We start from the raw sequence: 16,907 nt of genomic DNA, 5'->3' as shown, positions 1-16,907 counted from the left end.
ATTCATCGTGATACACGCGGTGCTGAGCTGCCATCGACTCCACTGATCAACCTGACCTCCTCCACGTGTAGTCCGCAGCGTGGATCCGCAGCCTGACATATGCTGGGTGAAGTACACGCTCTGGGCACAATGAACCGAGTAACCCCACTGACACTCTGAGTTCTGTCGCCCTCTAGTGAATTTCTTTAAGTACCTCAGCTGACTCAAGACAAAATATCCGATCATTTTTTATTTTTTTATTATTCATCCACATTGTCATAAAATAAACACAGGCCTGGATGCTTTGTAGAAATTCAATGACACTTAGAGGTCAGATGACAAAAGCAGCTGAAATGGACTCCTAACATAATCTTTTCTTATTTCTATGCGTTGAATATTTCCTACATGTTCTGCTTGCAAGACTCCATGTGGATACATTCAAAATCTAAAAAAAGAAATTAAAAAAAAGACGGAATACACAACCACACACTTAAAAAACAAACAAAAGCACTCCGTGGAAAAATGCTCACAGGCCTGAGACGACATTAAAACCATGGGCAGTGTTATGATGAACCCATACGATCAGTCTGTTGTGTCTTTCATAAAAGTCTTAATATAAATAGCTTCAATCGAAAGAAAATGAATAATTATTGCTAAAAAGAAACTGTAAACATCTGGAGAGTAGTAAATGCTTTGAACCAGGTTCTTAGGAAACAATGACAGCTAACACTATGCATACAGGTAACAATATCACAGTCTTTTATATACCACGGGATGAAAATATATATTAACAGAATTAAATATAAAATCTGCACACAGACATGGACTGTAGTAGAACATTTAAAAACTACTAGAGTACTTTAGATTTAGGTTTGTCTGGTGCTGATGTGGATTAGGTTTCCATTTACCTTCATGTGAAACTGGTTACGTGTCAATGGCTTCAACACCTCATGATCCTGTTGCTCAAGCTCACAATGTTGACACCCTGTAGGCAGACTTGGAGAGGAAATATATCCATTTCCTACAATGACTTTGGAAGACCTACTCCAGCTGTATTCATTCGCTAGTCGCTGTCACTTTTTGGTCTTTCAAATTTCCCTTGACATTTCTTCTTCCTTTACCAACTGGAAAGTTGCACAAATCTTCAGGTTCCAGTTATTATAAATATATTAAGTCCAGAGACAAACTTTTATGTAAGCATTTGTTTCTGCCATGAGAAGACAAATAAAAAAAGGTTACGTGGCACAAAATCTTGGGAGTTTTCAGGCGTTCACTCTTTAGCTTACACAGTCATTTGGATCCACTGCAGCTACTGCAGGTTCTAGTGAAGTGCATGTGAGGGAGGACATGGCAGTTATCCTTCCAGCGGGGGCCGAAGGGGAATGCAGCCGTCCATCTCCAGAGACTCAGGCCAACCTTCGTACTTGTTGCTGTTCTTACTATTCTTCATACGCTAATGGAAAAAAACAAACAGAAGCAATTAAAAAAAAAAAAACAGGGTCTAACAGGATAGAAGCTGTTTATAAAGTGAGTGCATAATAATAATCAAATGCCTTTCGACTATGTTAAACCTGACAGAGTATTTATCATGATCTTAATTAGCAGGCTAATGATGTATTAACACATAATGAATATTATGTGTTAATACATCATTATCCATATGTGGATAACTAAAAGGGACAAATCAGCAAGATTGTTTTCCAGGATTTGAAATGCACCAACCAGTTGCTGTAAAATTTACATATTACTTTATATATAATATTTTAATTAATTTAATTAATTAATCTAAAAAACATTGTTCTTGTTTGGAAAATGGTCTGCGTGGGTCATCTCACTGTGAAACCACACGTCTGAAAACAGGCTGAGCCAACAACCTGCTAGTTGGTGAACATCACTACACTACATCCTATAACATTGGTTCTGAAAATGTGTTGTCAAATTTTGTTGGGAAGAATATTTATTATTATGGCAATATTCAGGTTTTAGTCTATTATGATATATTATCCACAGTATAAAAAAAACTACAACAATTACAAGACTTTCTCTTCTGACACTGGCACATAGGTACATCATTTAATTATTCTACTGCATTTCATTAATTCTGTATCATGACACCATTGTCATTGCATTGACGATATCGTCTGGTGAGAAACTTTTCTGGCAGTAATTGTAACATACCTGCTCAAAAGGACTCTTATTCTCGATGCCCTTAGCTCCTACAAACACCCAGCTGTCCCTGAAGGCCAGCTCCTTCACAGCCGTGCTCCCGAGCTCCTCAAAGAGTCGTCTTGACTCATCGTTCATCCTGTAAGGGTAAGGTGGCAGGTTAATGATTCGGTGGGGTGGGGTGGGGTGGGGTGGGTTGGGGTGGGTTGGCTCTTCTTCTCGGCAAGAGGCTCATAGGTCAGCCAAGTGCTTTACCTCTGTTAAAGTTTGATATGAACTATTGCTATTAAAAAGCTTTTTCTCTGTAGCAAAGCTATATAATAATTTTATTCTACAAAAGATTTAATGGTGTGAAATATCCTTGAGGTGTTCAACAATCAGGACACGATGCCTGTGCAACGTGTGTGTGATAAACATCTTCATTTTCGATTCAGCACCCATGTTATCAGCTTAGAGCCGGAAAACTGCCTCCGTTAGAAATGTGGTTAACACCTCTCTGCAGCGCTGTGTCATCCTGAGATTTGGCATCATTAATGTGTGACATGTGGTGTTCTAACACAAAACTGTTGAAAGTCATATTGACATCATACTCGCAACATTACTATGTATTATTTCCAACCATTTTAGCAAATGCATCCTATTAAAGGCAAAGGTGGAGGCCACATGTGTATTATACAGTCAGAGCATGAACCTAATGTTGACATAACTATATGACAATACATCTACCTCCCTCTCCACATGGGTAAACAAAAAACCCAAGTGACTGGTTTCTGGTTATAATTGCTCTCTCTTCTGATGGCTAATCAACAATGGATGATTATTAGTACTGATATCCAATTTCAAAAACAAACACAATATCTGCAGCTCACAATAGCTGAGCCACAGTCAACATGCTGGTGGTATGTACACACCAACGCAAGCTGTAGCAGTTCAGCGAGGTAGTTGTCACGCACATGCAAAGCCGACAGGGTGTCCCCCAGGCATAAGAGAAAAAGGATTCTTACTTTGTGGCAGCATCATCAAAAGAAGCCACGAACACAAGTGTTCCCTCGTGGAGCGGTCGGAGAAACTTCAACAGGTCAGAAACATCTGAGAATGAACATCAAAGCAGCTATGAACTTTGACTTATGGGCAGTTACGGTTGAGACATATGTATCAAATGAAACATGGGACATGTATACTGTGCATGTGTCTGGACTGTATTACCTCCTGCCCACATATCAAAGCTCTTTGTTTCCAAGAGCTCTCCTGTTACCCCTGAAACAAAGAATCATCAGTCAACAAATTAAATGAACAAGAGCTTAAAATATTGAGAGCACAGAGTCAAGACAGTCCCTCTTACCATTCACCAAAGCTATGTTCAGTCCTCGGCCAATGTTGTTCTTCACACTGCTCAATAACCTGGGTGACATAAACATGAGATGTTGAAGCGCTAACCGATAGCACGTTAGGAGAACTCTTGTGTTGCCCGTACACATTAATCTACACATGTCAACTAGCTAACTGGCACTTAAGAAGAGACAAGACTACAGACGAAACCAAAGAGGTGACAGACAGACAGACAGACTGACTGACAGACAGACAGACTGACTGACAGACTGAAAGAATACTTGCATTCAGCTCCCCAGACAGATTTGGAAGCCTGGTTATGACAGCAAGGAGGAAAAAAGGAACAGAGAATGAAACAAAAACAAACAAACAAAGGAGACAGCAGGGGGAACAAGCACAGACTAATGGAGAGGAACAGGAAAGCGTTCAATCTTACATCTTGTCCTCCAGGCAGATTTTGGGACCAATGACGTTGGCAGCACCAGACACCAGGCGAAAAGCCAAATGTTTTGGCGGACAGGGAGCTGAAAGTCCACATTTATACCTGCGAGGATGGGTTTCAGCTGAAACATGTGAAACATTTGTCAGTGGTGATGAGAAGGAAGATACAAATGCAACATTATCCACATTATATACGACTGGAGAGACATGTCATAACGTTCCTACTATTTACCTGGAGTTGGCTCCTCACTTGCACCTGAAAAAAATAAATGGAAAATGTTATAAATAACAGTTTTAGATTCAAAGTGATGATGTATAATATCAGAAAGGTGTCTCAGATTATTTCTACACACGCAGTCAAAAATGCATCTCAAACCAACACTCAAAACCTGACCTTGAAAATTCTTTACATCATCAGGTTGTTTATCACATATTCCTCACATGTAACTGTTAAAACCAGAGAACGTCGCCCAATGCTGTTTGCTAAATAGCTCAAAAAATGTCCAGTCAGTCAACTAATCAATTGATAATTTCTATTCTATTTAAATATCAGCTTCTCTTACCACTGAAGAAATGTCGGACAGCTGAACCACTATCCTCTCCAAAGAAAGTGCTTGCCAGCAGCCATGTGAGCCCCACCAGCAGCAGCACAGCCACAACTCTCAGGGGGCCTGTCAGAGCAAAACAAGACGCCCCATTTCAGGTCCAACCACTCATGGAATTACAACCAGACGTACTACTCCTGAAATGTGATCAAAAGAAAGAGAGAACCTAAACCCACCTGTTAATCTCATGATTCACCGTCTCATAGACCTGGATAGAGAAGAAATAATAACAAAACTTAAAGTGTCAACATTGAAATTGCAGCCATGTTTGAAAAATGTATGATTTTAGAGACTGAAATGTCAAAGAATGTTTTTCTTTTCTATTTACAATGACAGATGTTTTAACCGATATGAATAAAAAGGTATTTGGGTAACTTTACAAAGTTCATTGAACATGTGAAATACTGCACCGTAATCTTTTTTAAACCTATTCTTTTTATTTTCTCTATTATTTCTTTATATTTCTCTACATTAACCTTTCCTGCATGTCCATGTTTTGTCATCGACTTATCTATCATATTAAATGTGTGTTTACGTATTTAACTTTGTCACAGTTTGAAATAAAGTTTAGTAAAAAATACAAGCGGAAACAAGAGGGTGTTCCTTCAGAAAACTGCTGTTAATAATGACTTTACAATAAAACTAATTACCTTTGGTAAATATTCAAGTCTTGTACAATCGTTTGTACAAGTATAAAATGCACATGTTCACCTGAGAGTTTCTTTACAGTTCAAGATGGCTCTGAGGAGCTGAAGTTAGAGGCGACACGAGCCTGAACTACAGCAAAGTCCACACAGCAGAGAACCCTCAGTACAGACAAACTACCGACGTGCGGTCAGGACGAGACGACAGGTCCTTTACCTGCTGGGAGCGCAACTCTTCCACTTCCGCCTGGGATCGGCTCTTTTCCGTCCCCTCAGCGGGGATGTAATGGAGGTTGAAGAGGAAGAGCTCCTGCCACTCCGGACGCGAGTTATTTCTTACGCTGTTTCCTCATCGAGACTCTCGTGAGATAAATGAACCTGGAGCTCGATCAGAGGAACATTAACGCGCATGTCACGGTCGATCTTTGCTTTTCTTCCATCTGTCTTCCGGATAAACTGCAGAACTCCGGTCTGCGGGAACCGAGGCTGCGCGAGCACGTCACGTGAGCAGCATTTCCAACTGTGACGCGTTCACGAACTGTCGGCAGAATAAGAAGATTGCACATAATAAATAAACAAAGAAAAGAAGATATGTTTTTTAAATAATACATTTGATGGTGCTTGGGCAAAATGTTTCATCCTTAAATGCGGATTTAGTGACAAAAGACCCTGTTTATTTTTGTTTTCTGAAAGACGTTGAACAATATATAAACCTAATTTCCAAATCATCCAACAAAAAGGCTGTTGAATCTGTTGAGATTTTTTTTTTTTATTCTGCATGATATTTATTATGTATATTGAATATTTTATATGTATAGTGAATCATTTTGTAACCTTGTTTAGATAAGTGTTTTATTAATAAGTTGTTGTTATCATTATTATTGTACATCACCTCTGGCTTATATGTTTGTATGTAGCTGTTTGTTATTGTATACAACCCCATGTACTTGTTTCTTGTTCTGTTCAGATTTCAGATAAAAAACATAGATTGCAAAAACACCTAAAGTTATCTCGAGTGCAACCTTTGCAACATTCAACCAAGTTCGTTGCGTTACATATTCTTACACATGATTTTCTCAAGTGAAATCAGAAAACCAGTGTATTCATCCTGTGATAGCAGTGATTTTCATTTTATTGTGTTTTACAGTGGTTTGGTGTATTCACTCATTCTGCCAACATCTTGCTGACATGCTTGTAGTTATTTTCTCTGAGACTTGAATATAATCATTGGGTGAAATTCTCGACATCTCCAGAAATACAGGCTGGCGTGTCTAATTTGTCCTACTCGCTTGCTCATATTAAACGCCAGGACGTGAACGCACCATAAATCACTCGTAATATATTTTTTCAATCATTAAAAAAAAATGCGGTAAATCTAAACATTATCTATTTCAGTTCTCAAGATCGTCTCATGTCATAAATAAATAAACAAAAAAAAAAAAAGACTATCGCGAGAGGATAGTACTTCCTCCTTGTGCGCGCGACTACTACTGCTGCAGAACCAAGATGGCGTCCCACGGTGCAGTGATGTCAATGTCCAGAATGATTTCTCCTTTTTGGGGCGGTCGCCTCGGAAATACGGTGAAAGTAAGAGGGCATGTGTTGTTATTGTCATGGCGGACATGTGTGTTGTTGCGTGGCTCCAATTCAAAGTCGTTAAATGTTCCTAAACACAAGGTCACAGGGGGGTTATAAATAGTTGTATTAAGCTGGCAGACCTCTGACACATCTTTTACAATCCCTTTAGTTTCCCAAACTTTTAATCTGACCTGTATGTAATCAACATAAACTAAATGTAGTCACTAATTATCTTTAATCCTTTCCGCTTCTATTTGTGTTTCAGGTTTTTGGACCAACTCTGACAAGTCGCAGGAATAAGAGCCTGCACACAGTGAGTGAATCAGGTTTTCTGTGAGGGGTTTTCAGTCCTCTCAGAATGATGTGTATATAAAGCACTGCTTCTCATTGTTATATTTCTTTTAAACCTGTACTTCTTTGGGTCAAACCGTGGCTGGGCACTTTTCATATCTGTGTTTTATAATGTGGGACTGCTGTGTATCTGGGGTTCTTCACCCTCTTTGGTGAAAAGACTGTTCCAGCTGTCAAACTGACTTGTCCTTCTGCTTTCCTTGCTGTCCATCTCCAACGACAGGGAGACAACATTGTAAGTAACTAACTCTGATGTGCTTACCTAGATCACACTGTAATCTAATGAACCACATCACTTCTCACGCTGTACAAGAAACAACATGTTCTTGATAATACTAGGGGTGGGTGATATTAACACATTAACTAGAGGGATTGCTTAAAGCATTGATGAGCAGTACTGTGCAAAATGATTGAGATACTCAACCCTCCACCCAAGTGTGGAATTTAGAAAAGAAAGAAAGCTTAAATCAAATCAATGTTGGTGTGGCCATCCTTTGCCTTTAAGGTAACTGTGCATTTAGTTCATCTCAGTGTCTTCTGGTATTTCATGTAATCCCAGATTTGACCTCTGCAGGGATTTTACCATCTGTTGTAGGACTTCTTAATCTTCTTGTTGCTGAAGACAGTTCCTTGTCGCATTATGGTGTCGCTGTCGTGCGGCAGAATAATTCTGGGGTCTGATCAGACGTCTGCTTGACGCTATTCAATTTAAAACAAATCTAAACATCAAACGTGCCTCATACCCTTTGCACAGTACTGTAAAATCACATTTCAAAATGTTAATCACTTTGGCTTGTATGGGATCTCAACCTGGGACTCATTCATTCTTATGTATCTACTGTTTTTTAAGTTAACTGCAGTTGATTCACTTAATAAAACCTGAAATTCTAATGTCACAGCCCCCTCCTGCAAAGTATGGAGGCAGACACACTGTGACCCTCATACCTGGAGATGGAATTGGTCCTGAGCTGCTCAATCATGTTAGAGAGGTTTTCAGGTTGGTTAGACTTAAACAAAATCTTTTTCATATGTTTTGACTACGGACAGCCAAGGATTACCTCATCATATTCTTTGAAATCCTGCTGTAGGTTCAGCTGTGTGCCCGTGGACTTTGAGGTGGTCCATGTCAACTCTGCTATTGAGACTGAGGAAGATATCAATAATGCTATTACTGCCATCCGTCGTAATGGCGTTGCCCTCAAAGGTAAGAAATCCAACTTTTCATATTATAACATTTTTTTAAACAATTGTTATGTTTTAAGCAGAGCATGAAAAGTGAAGTAGAGCTGTGACAGGCACATCACCTCTATTAACTGTTTTCTAACTCTTCTGATAGGTAACATAGAAACCAAACATACCATGCCGCCATCTGTCAAATCCAGGAATAACCTCCTTCGGTAAGATAAAAAATCTTTTTATCTGATCTCTTTATAAAGGCTCTTTTGTGAAATGTTTCGGTTTTGTCAGTTCACCTATGGTTTCCCCTCTTTCTCCTTGCTGTCTTGTTCCATGTCCATCAACAGCACAAGTTTAGACTTGTATGCCAATGTGATGCACTGCCAGTCCCTCCCCGGAGTCCAGACTCGCCACAAGAACATTGACATCATGATCATCAGGGAGAACACAGAGGGAGAATATAGCAGTCTGGAGCACGAGGTCAGACAAAGCTGAACCGCAATCAGTTCTGCAGCTTGCTGAAACAAATGTTGGCACTTCCCTCCATTAAAGTCCTCTCTGATAGCTAGTGTTAGCTCCCCGCCAGGGATACTCTGAATAAATTAGAATCGACACAGTAATTACTTGACTTCAGTGGCTCCACAAAACTCATATCCAGAGATAATATCTTCTCAATAAATACAAACAGACCATAGATCAGTGTGAGGCTTTTTTCAGGCTATCCCTCTTGTAGATCTGATTTATAGATTGTTGGGAGATAAACAAAGTCATCTAAGTCCCAACAACTAGAGGCACAAGAGTCATGGAGACTGTGGTGTATCTGTAATGACTGTTGATATTCACTAATATCACCAGTTATTATCTCTGTTAGTTTTGAAAAAAAATTAATCCAGCCAGATTCACTTGTTTTAGTGTGTCATGTTCAGTAATAGTGTCTATGGACTTCTGCATCATTGTTTTTATGATGGTCTCTTGTGGTTTCATCTGTCATAATACTGAAGCTTTAGCTGTCATTTATTTGTTATTCTCCTCCCTGTCGTCTTTCAGAGCGTCTCTGGGGTGGTGGAGTGTCTTAAGATCATCACCAGGAACAATTCCCTCAGGATTGCGGACTATGCCTTCAGTCTGGCCAGAGAGAAGGGCCGTCGTAGGGTCACCGCCGTACATAAGGCCAACATCATGTGAGTAACCGTGGCAAGTTTATCCCACCCGAGCTGTTTGGCCTCACTCATATTGTGGGTTTCTTCATGCTGGACATTTAGAGTTGTCTGCCTCTCTCCTCCCAATAGGAAGCTCGGTGATGGCTTGTTCCTGCAGTGCTGCAGAGAAGTGGCCTCTGGTTACCCAGACATCACATTTGACAGCATGATTGTGGACAACACCACCATGCAGGTTATGGTTGATAACATTTTGATAAAGACAAGGAATGTTTGTCAGTGCTGCTAAATCACAAACATTTACCTGCCACTGTTTGTTTGTTTTTGTAGCTGGTGTCCAAGCCTGAGCAATTTGACGTGATGGTGATGCCCAATCTGTACGGGAACGTCGTGAGCAATGTGTGTGCAGGCCTGGTGGGAGGGCCCGGCCTCGTGCCTGGAGCCAATTATGGTCGTGACTATGCCGTGTTTGAAACAGTGAGTGTTGAGCAGCTCCTGGCGTGAATCACATCTCTCTGATCTAATGCAACTCAAAGTTTCATCTCTCTCTGTCTTTTTCCATGCATCTCTCAGGCCACAAGGAATACGGGAAAGAGTATTGCTGACAGGAACATTGCAAACCCCACTGCCATGCTGCTAGCCAGCTGCATGATGCTGGACCACCTTAAGTAAGCTTTTCCAGACACGAGATACACATACTATCCTGCGGTTTCACCTAATGTTTTGACTGCGCTATGCAAGCAATGTAAATAATTCTTTCTAATGTCTCCAGGCTTTACGATCATGCAAGTTCAATCCGGAATGCAGTCCTCACTACCATGAATGAAACCAGGGTAAGTTTTTCCATGACTGACAGGTCCTTCCCCTCAGCTGTCTCTGCGGCTGCCATAAATCTAGTACAGTATTGTTGCGACACATGCTCAGAGGCCCAGGTGGCAGGTCTGGCATGTTTCCTAGACTGCATCACACCACATTGACATAAAACAGCATTATGTCCTTTCATTGTCACAAAGCTTCTCATGAAATGCTTCCTTGAACGTTATCTGATTTCACATTGTGTGGATTGGATAATAATTACAGTCCCTGAGCTTACTTCAGGCCTGATCTGCTTATCATCCATAGCAACAGACTGTTTGCTGCAGAGAAGTGATATGCATTTCATTTTTATTTGTGGCAAGGAGGTTAGATTTCATCTGCTTTGTTTGTTTGTCTAGTTAGCAGGATTACATAAACACTACTGGAGAAACTACCATGACATTTGGTGGAAAGATGTGATCAGGGAAGGACCCATTCAATTTTGGTTTGGATTCAGATCAGAGGCGAATCAAGGATATAAAAAAAACTGAGATATAGTTGTTCAACATTTTCATAGATTTCTCAGAAAATCATTAAAATGGCATGTATAGGGGGATGATATTTATATTTATGAGTCTGTGCAATCTGGTGCAGAATCTAATATAAATCAGTATCTGGTGACTTTTTAATGTGGTTTTTGACCTTGGCAGAGTTCTACATTCTAAGCGATATTTATATTGAAACAGTTTACTGCTCACAAACTTTACTCAAAAAGCTCCATTACAAATACAAAATGTGGCAGGAGACTCATTCCACTGTTACATTTTAATGGCATCAGGTAATGTGTTAAAATACTTAAATTCTTTTTTTCTTGCAGTTGCACACGGCTGATATCGGGGGTCAGGGCACCACTTCAGAGGTGGTCCAGTCTGTCATGAGGGTCATCCAGAGTAAAGGGCAGCTCACATCAGACCTCTAAACCACCACCGAGGACACCACATGCTCACACACACATCAGAGGTGGGAGTTTGAACAGGTGTGGACGTGTGGGACAGGTGACCAGTACGAGAGAAGGATTTCCATGCTCGTCTATTTCCATAGCTAATCGCTGACATCACAATGGTTTCCCTTCTTTTTCCTGTTCACACTGCTCACTGACCACTGTACTGTACAAACAGCCTTTTGTCAACACCTGCAGGCTTCACATATAGCAATGATCTTCACTCGGCTCCTTTTAATAGTTTACTATGGATGAATTTTCATTATTACTCCTATTAGACGGTGGATGGATTATATTTCCTGAGGTCTTTAGATTCATTGAATTGAAAATCTGTGTCCTGACCCATAATGCAGTCAGAAATGTCTTGTCTTTGAAATACCTGTCAGTGTGGATCATTATTTATTTTCCAACTTTAAGACCAAGTTACAGCTTTTAAAAAAAAAAAGGTACAATGTTCCCTGAACGCCTGAATGTCTTTTTGTCATTTTGTCAAATCAGGTCTGTGCTGTCTGTATATTCACATCATTTTAACTGTGATGGTGATGTGGCTTTAATTTATACTGTATCATCAGAGGAGGTGAGTTACATCAAGCAACTTCTGTCAAAGTTGAGCTTTTCTGCTTCATTGTTTTTTTTCACCCGTGGATCATATCAGATATAACTATAACCAGGCAACAGCTCTTACTGTGTGAAATGAAAAGAATGGCTTTCTCATTTATTGTCTGGAGGTTCGGAATTTAACCTGTATAACGTAAATATCAATAAAGAAGTTATCTATGTTCTTCGATTCTTTTTGGCCAGAGGTTTGCATTTGAGATTTTTCTCAAATAAATACACTTAGCTATCAGTTTTATGTGTTCAGCTAAAACAAATGCAATTTAATTCAACTTTCCTAGAACAAACTCTCGGTTCAGGAAGGTGTTAATGTAAACTGAGGCCTGCCTTCAGGTGGGCTCAATAATGAAAATAAAACTATAATCCCACACAGATGAATGGTATTAACTACATTCTCCAAAACGATCAACTAAAACTACATTATAACCTTAAAAAATAGGATTTATTATGGGACTATTGTATTATATTGCATTAGTTTTAACTAAGTGTAACTGAGTGTATTAGTCCATCATAAAACAAAAGCTTCTTACTGCCACGATCCTTTGAAATGAAACTTGAATGTTTGCGTGTGCTTCAAAGAAAAGCTCCGCTCGGGCCTCCTGCTCGGGATAAAGATGATTTTGCTGCGAATAAGAAAAACCTCCCTGATCCGTCTGTTTGTTTTACAATTTCACACTCCATCAGTGTCTCACAGCACTGGAGGACAGGTTGCTGTTTTTACATTTCATCAGTAGAGGGCAACACCTCTTTCTGAAACTGCTAATAACCAGCTTGCAGCACAAAGTGCACAGCTGCACGTATGTGTGCTCAGTCCGACAACTGAATGGAGAATATATGTAACCACTCTGGATCACCATGCGTGCACTTTTTTACTACACAAAGAAATCTAAAATTTTAGAGTCATGCATATTTTTACCAAATGATTCAGAATATTAAGAAAATTCATATTTTATTGGGATTTCTATGAATAATCTCTTGGCCACACCAACTCATTTATTATAGCGTCACCTGGTAAAAACCAAGCCTTTGATATTTTCTGTTATATATTTTTTTTAGAATACCAAGACCACACAGTCAAATTCAGGAAAAACTGTTCTGCTCCTCTGAGCCAGCAGACACAGGAGGGGGGGGGGCAGCAGATAAATGTTATAATGGCACATCATTCAGCGGTGACCTCCTGTTCACAGACATTGTACAAATAATCCCAGTAGGGTCTGCAGTCACAGGGGCACATCTCATTGTAATGCCACTGGCCAATTTACCATATGTCCAGTTGTGTGGGAAAGTTACAGGCTGTTTTGCTCTGTTTGAGCATTTGCATATTGAGCAGAGAAATCATTTCTGAATAGAACTGATCTTTTTTTAAAAATCATTTTCTTCCCCATTTTTGGTTTTAGATGACGTTGTCCCCAGGAAATCAGCAATCACACACAATCATATGGTGTGCAGTGTATGAAATGTGCAGGGAATTACTATGTGTACCTTGGCTGCTGCCAGTTGGCCCAGTTCACTGTACTCCCTCTCCATTCATGTCAGTTACTCACTCTACAGAGACGGAGCTGGCTTGTAAAAGGTCTTCAGCTCTATGTAATTTAGTATCAGTCTATTTTGTTACCATTTCTATAAGAGATTCGTCCTTCAGGGCAGCTTTTTCTCATCATCTCATTCCACTTGGACTGTTTACCTCATCTTACCTCACACCATTGTAGATGGAGCTGCATGCTCTTCCCCCCCGTGACCCTCATCACCTCTCGACTCGCCTCCCCACTTGAGCTGCTCTTGTCCCCCACTCCCCTTGAGCCTCTGCTGGAGCTCTGCCATCAGGCAGATGGATAGATGCTTGTGGAGAGAAGGAGATGTTGCAACAAATCAGCCACTTGTGGACTAATGGACCACCATTTTATGAAGAGGCTCAACCTGCTGTGTAAGATCAGCGTTCAAACAAAGGGCTCAACCAAATTACAATAAATAGTTCTCACCAGATTCTTTTGGTTTCATGTGCCATTCATGTGGTTTCAGATATTTATATCTGAGATTTGTACGGCCACCCCAATACAAACTAGAACTGCACTTAGTAGAGTGCTCCACCACAGGCCAATAGTCCCCTAATGAACCATATTTAAATTAACAAGATCCAGATTTTTATTTGTATTTGCACCAAATTGCACACACTCATAAATGAGTCACATGAACATGTCCGATTATTTTCATCTGGTTCCATTAATTCTTCTCTGAGAAATAAACAAGTGTTTAAAAAAGGCCTCATCTTGCTATGTTAAAGAAAATAAAACAAATTCCTGGAATCGCCCCCTGGATCCGAACCAAAAAGTAATGGGTTTTTAAATAATTTTATCACTTTCTTTGACATTGCGAGACAGGGTGTGTTCCATCATTTTCACTGTTTCTCCAGGGGATAATTCATGGATCTTGATGAAAATAATCTGGCACATTTCAGGGACTGAATTCTATGAGTGTGTGAAATGTGGTGCAGCTTCATTGAATTTATGGCGACTTTTGAGTCTTGGCAGAGACGTGTGCTCTGCTGTGTGCCTGCACTCAAGTTCATACTGTGAGTGTCACAAACAAAATTTGACCAACAACATTTCTGGGGTTGAAGCTGCCAGACAGAACCCAAAGCTTAAATTCTTAAATCTGAACCTTCTGCAATAGTAGGTGAAAAAAATATTTGTCCATTGAACACAAAAACACACTTGACTAAATAGTCTGATACATTTTTTTTTTTTCTTCACCCACCTGCGTCTTCTCCCTCCTCCTCCATTCCCCACTCTTGTGTCTTGGAAACACCTCCTTAAACTGTTTTTCAAAGTCTTTCTAAATTTAATGCTCTGAGTCCAACCACAAGACATGACGCTGATATAAAAACAGCTCATTGTTTTTCTCCATAATTCTGCTCCTGATCATTTCCAGGAGTCCTCCCTTTCTCTGTCTTCGTCTCTGTGTCACTCTTTCACTCACACTCTCTTAGTGTAATCCGAGAGGTGACAGGTAATTTCCACATCATATGAACATGCTCCCCTCCCTCCTGATCAGCAGCTCTGCTGTGCAAAGCAACACAGTGCAGGTGATCACAATCAATCAACTTGCTTCTTATGAGCCTCTGCCGAGCACAGCTGCATCCAGTCCGCCTGCTCTGGTCTCTGTTAAAGGGGCTTTTTCCAGCCCACAGCTATGGCTTAGCTACATTAAGCTATGTCATCAGTCAGAAATTCTCCATCAGGCCTGGCTCTGTGTGTTTTGGGCTCTCGCTTTTGTACGTCTGCTCGACTTTGTTTTCTCAGAGATTTCCAGTATCTTCCCCGGCAGTGACAGACCGAACCAGAGGGGAATTATGATCAGGCGAGTTGGGAGAAGTGGGTGATGATGTCTGCTTGGCAGAAACGGGTGTAGAAACACAGAGGAGACAATTATATGTCCATCATCGGTGCTTAACTCCCAATTCAATGAGGTCCACATTTAGTCATTCGGTATTTTGAAAATTGTTCCTTGTTCAAGCACATCTATGAAAAAGCTTAGAAAAAGAAAATTCTTGACAAATTGTCACATTTATTGTGAGTATTGTTGGAAAGTGAGAAGGACAGGGGCACTTCAGGGATCAAACCGATTTCGGCAAGGGTGAGTGACCCCCTCGCCTGGATGGAGGACAAAGGGGGACAACCAGGGAAGAGTGTGGATCGAGGCTGAGACGGCTGATGAGGCTCGGTTGAGGTTGAGAGGAAGAACAGAATGATTTATATACAGCTGCTATAGTTTGATAACCCGGGAGTCCGTGGCACAGTTTGCTGCTGAAACACTTCATCAGCACCGTATCTTTCAAAATGACAGGAGCCAATAAACCATCCCACTCCTGTCTTCCTCTCTATCAGGAGCTGCACACATTTTATTTCACAGTGTTGTTTTTTAACACCAGAGGGATACCACCTAATGTGATCGTGAGATGCTTATCACCGCTACACTAAAAGTGAAGTGACTCCCATCAGAAAATGTTTATTTTTCCCTGATCTGTTTTAGTTGCTCAGCCATTCCGGTTTGAGGACTGATTGATAATCCACCTGCAGAGCGCTGAGCCCTTCCAACTTCTGTTGCACTGACTTGCACAAGGAAATCTCCACTGAGTGAGTGCAGGCCAACATGGTGCTTGAACCTGGGTCATGGATTTAAACAGTGTCTCTGACTGGACTGGCCACCCTGATAGGGCTCTAATCCTCTCACAGATACGAGGGGCTCCCTGTCCTGAGCTCATAGTCAAAATATATCTGCTTATTTGTAAAGAGACACACTTACTTTAGTCTCTGAGGCCTTGTAAAGTTCATCGTACTTTCTATTTATCCCCATAAGCTTCAGGCATAGCTGTTTGTATTTGTATGTGTTACTGGAATGTATATGATTACACGTATGATTATATGTGTTTATCTGCACATGTTTACTGTCACCATGTTCCTGGCTCCAGGCAGAGAAACTGATTCCACCTGTGTTACACGAGCCATACGGCCCTGCCCTGGTATTCTTGCCTGTCAGTGGTCCAGTGAGGTTAAATGTTGCATGGAGGGGGGTTTAGCATGTGTATGGGGTGCTTTACTGCATTGTGTCTAAATAGGAACCTGTCCGTCTTGCTCACCTTTCCTCCTATACCTCCCACAGTTTTTTTTCCATCACTGAAAGCCCTCTTGGCAAAGTGAGAGCTAGGGGAGCCTGCATGCGAGCTATTTCTGTTTGGTTTTATGTTTATGATGAATTAGTGGTGCTTGAGCTGCTCGCTGGGTTTCCTGAGAACGCTGACATGTTGTCTCTCATCAGAGGGAAACAGCTCGGATCATTGCAGCACTTTGGCCATTTGACCGCAGAGGGGGTGGAGGGAGACATAAATACAGTTGATTAGGTATTGATGTGCTATATTTTCCATCCGAAACCTGTCTTCATCTCTTGCCAGTATTTCCCGTCTCCTTTTTCAGTCTCTTTTTGCTGTCTTTTCCTTCTGATCTCTCTATCTGTAATGCTATTTAATGTTCTCCCCATCTGTGCCCGTGCATGCTGTGAGTTTAGTGGGTACTTC

The 16,907-nt window shown here is 40.7% G+C and overlaps 2 protein-coding genes across 4 annotated transcripts; one reads left to right on the top strand and one right to left on the bottom strand.

The window, feature by feature from the left end:
- Positions 1–221: 221 nt before the first annotated feature.
- On the bottom strand, positions 222–5,710 carry fam3a (FAM3 metabolism regulating signaling molecule A). 2 transcript variants are annotated; one of them, XM_020089268.2, is made up of 10 exons: positions 5,232–5,710; positions 4,697–4,728; positions 4,479–4,586; positions 4,148–4,171; positions 3,911–4,037; positions 3,488–3,546; positions 3,352–3,402; positions 3,150–3,234; positions 2,158–2,284; positions 222–1,432 (listed from the first exon to the last, which is right to left on the bottom strand). In XM_020089268.2, the coding sequence occupies exons 2-10, from the start codon at positions 4,707–4,709 to the stop codon at positions 1,334–1,336; spliced, it is 693 nt and encodes a 230-aa protein (XP_019944827.1). In that variant the 5' UTR covers positions 4,710–4,728; positions 5,232–5,710; the 3' UTR covers positions 222–1,333. The 2 variants fall into 2 exon arrangements, with proteins under 2 accessions (XP_019944827.1, XP_019944826.1); XM_020089267.2 differs by having other exon boundaries at positions 5,382–5,710.
- Positions 5,711–6,609: 899 nt separating this feature from the next.
- Positions 6,610–12,000, top strand: idh3g (isocitrate dehydrogenase (NAD(+)) 3 non-catalytic subunit gamma). Of its 2 annotated transcripts, XM_020089265.2 has the most exons (13): positions 6,610–6,751; positions 7,008–7,055; positions 7,317–7,328; positions 7,993–8,090; positions 8,182–8,297; positions 8,430–8,490; positions 8,617–8,749; positions 9,317–9,450; positions 9,559–9,661; positions 9,757–9,903; positions 10,000–10,094; positions 10,199–10,259; positions 11,099–12,000. In XM_020089265.2, the coding sequence occupies exons 1-13, from the start codon at positions 6,671–6,673 to the stop codon at positions 11,198–11,200; spliced, it is 1,191 nt and encodes a 396-aa protein (XP_019944824.1). In that variant the 5' UTR covers positions 6,610–6,670; the 3' UTR covers positions 11,201–12,000. The 2 variants fall into 2 exon arrangements, with proteins under 2 accessions (XP_019944824.1, XP_019944825.1); XM_020089266.2 differs by lacking the exon at positions 7,317–7,328.
- Positions 12,001–16,907: the final 4,907 nt, after the last annotated feature.

This window comes from Paralichthys olivaceus, chromosome 6 (assembly GCF_024713975.1).
Source record: "Paralichthys olivaceus isolate ysfri-2021 chromosome 6, ASM2471397v2, whole genome shotgun sequence".
Lineage (NCBI taxonomy): Eukaryota > Metazoa > Chordata > Actinopteri > Pleuronectiformes > Paralichthyidae > Paralichthys > Paralichthys olivaceus.
Note: the sequence above shows the minus strand (reverse complement) of the source record. Positions and strands in the feature narration are given on the sequence as shown.

Bases quoted from the DNA above. Each gene is read 5' to 3' on its own strand.
- idh3g (XM_020089265.2), top strand. From the start codon at position 6,671: ATGGCGTCCCACGGTGCAGTGATGTCAATGTCCAGAATGATTTCTCCT. The intron at 9,451-9,558 runs GTGAGTAACCGT...TCCTCCCAATAG, and splicing joins GTACATAAGGCCAACATCAT to GAAGCTCGGTGATGGCTTGT. The intron at 9,904-9,999 runs GTGAGTGTTGAG...TGCATCTCTCAG, and splicing joins ACTATGCCGTGTTTGAAACA to GCCACAAGGAATACGGGAAA.
- fam3a (XM_020089268.2), bottom strand. The intron at 4,172-4,478 runs GTAAGAGAAGCT...TATTTTTTTCAG, and splicing joins TGTCCGACATTTCTTCAGTG to GTGCAAGTGAGGAGCCAACT. The intron at 4,038-4,147 runs GTAAATAGTAGG...CACATGTTTCAG, and splicing joins AAGTGAGGAGCCAACTCCAG to CTGAAACCCATCCTCGCAGG.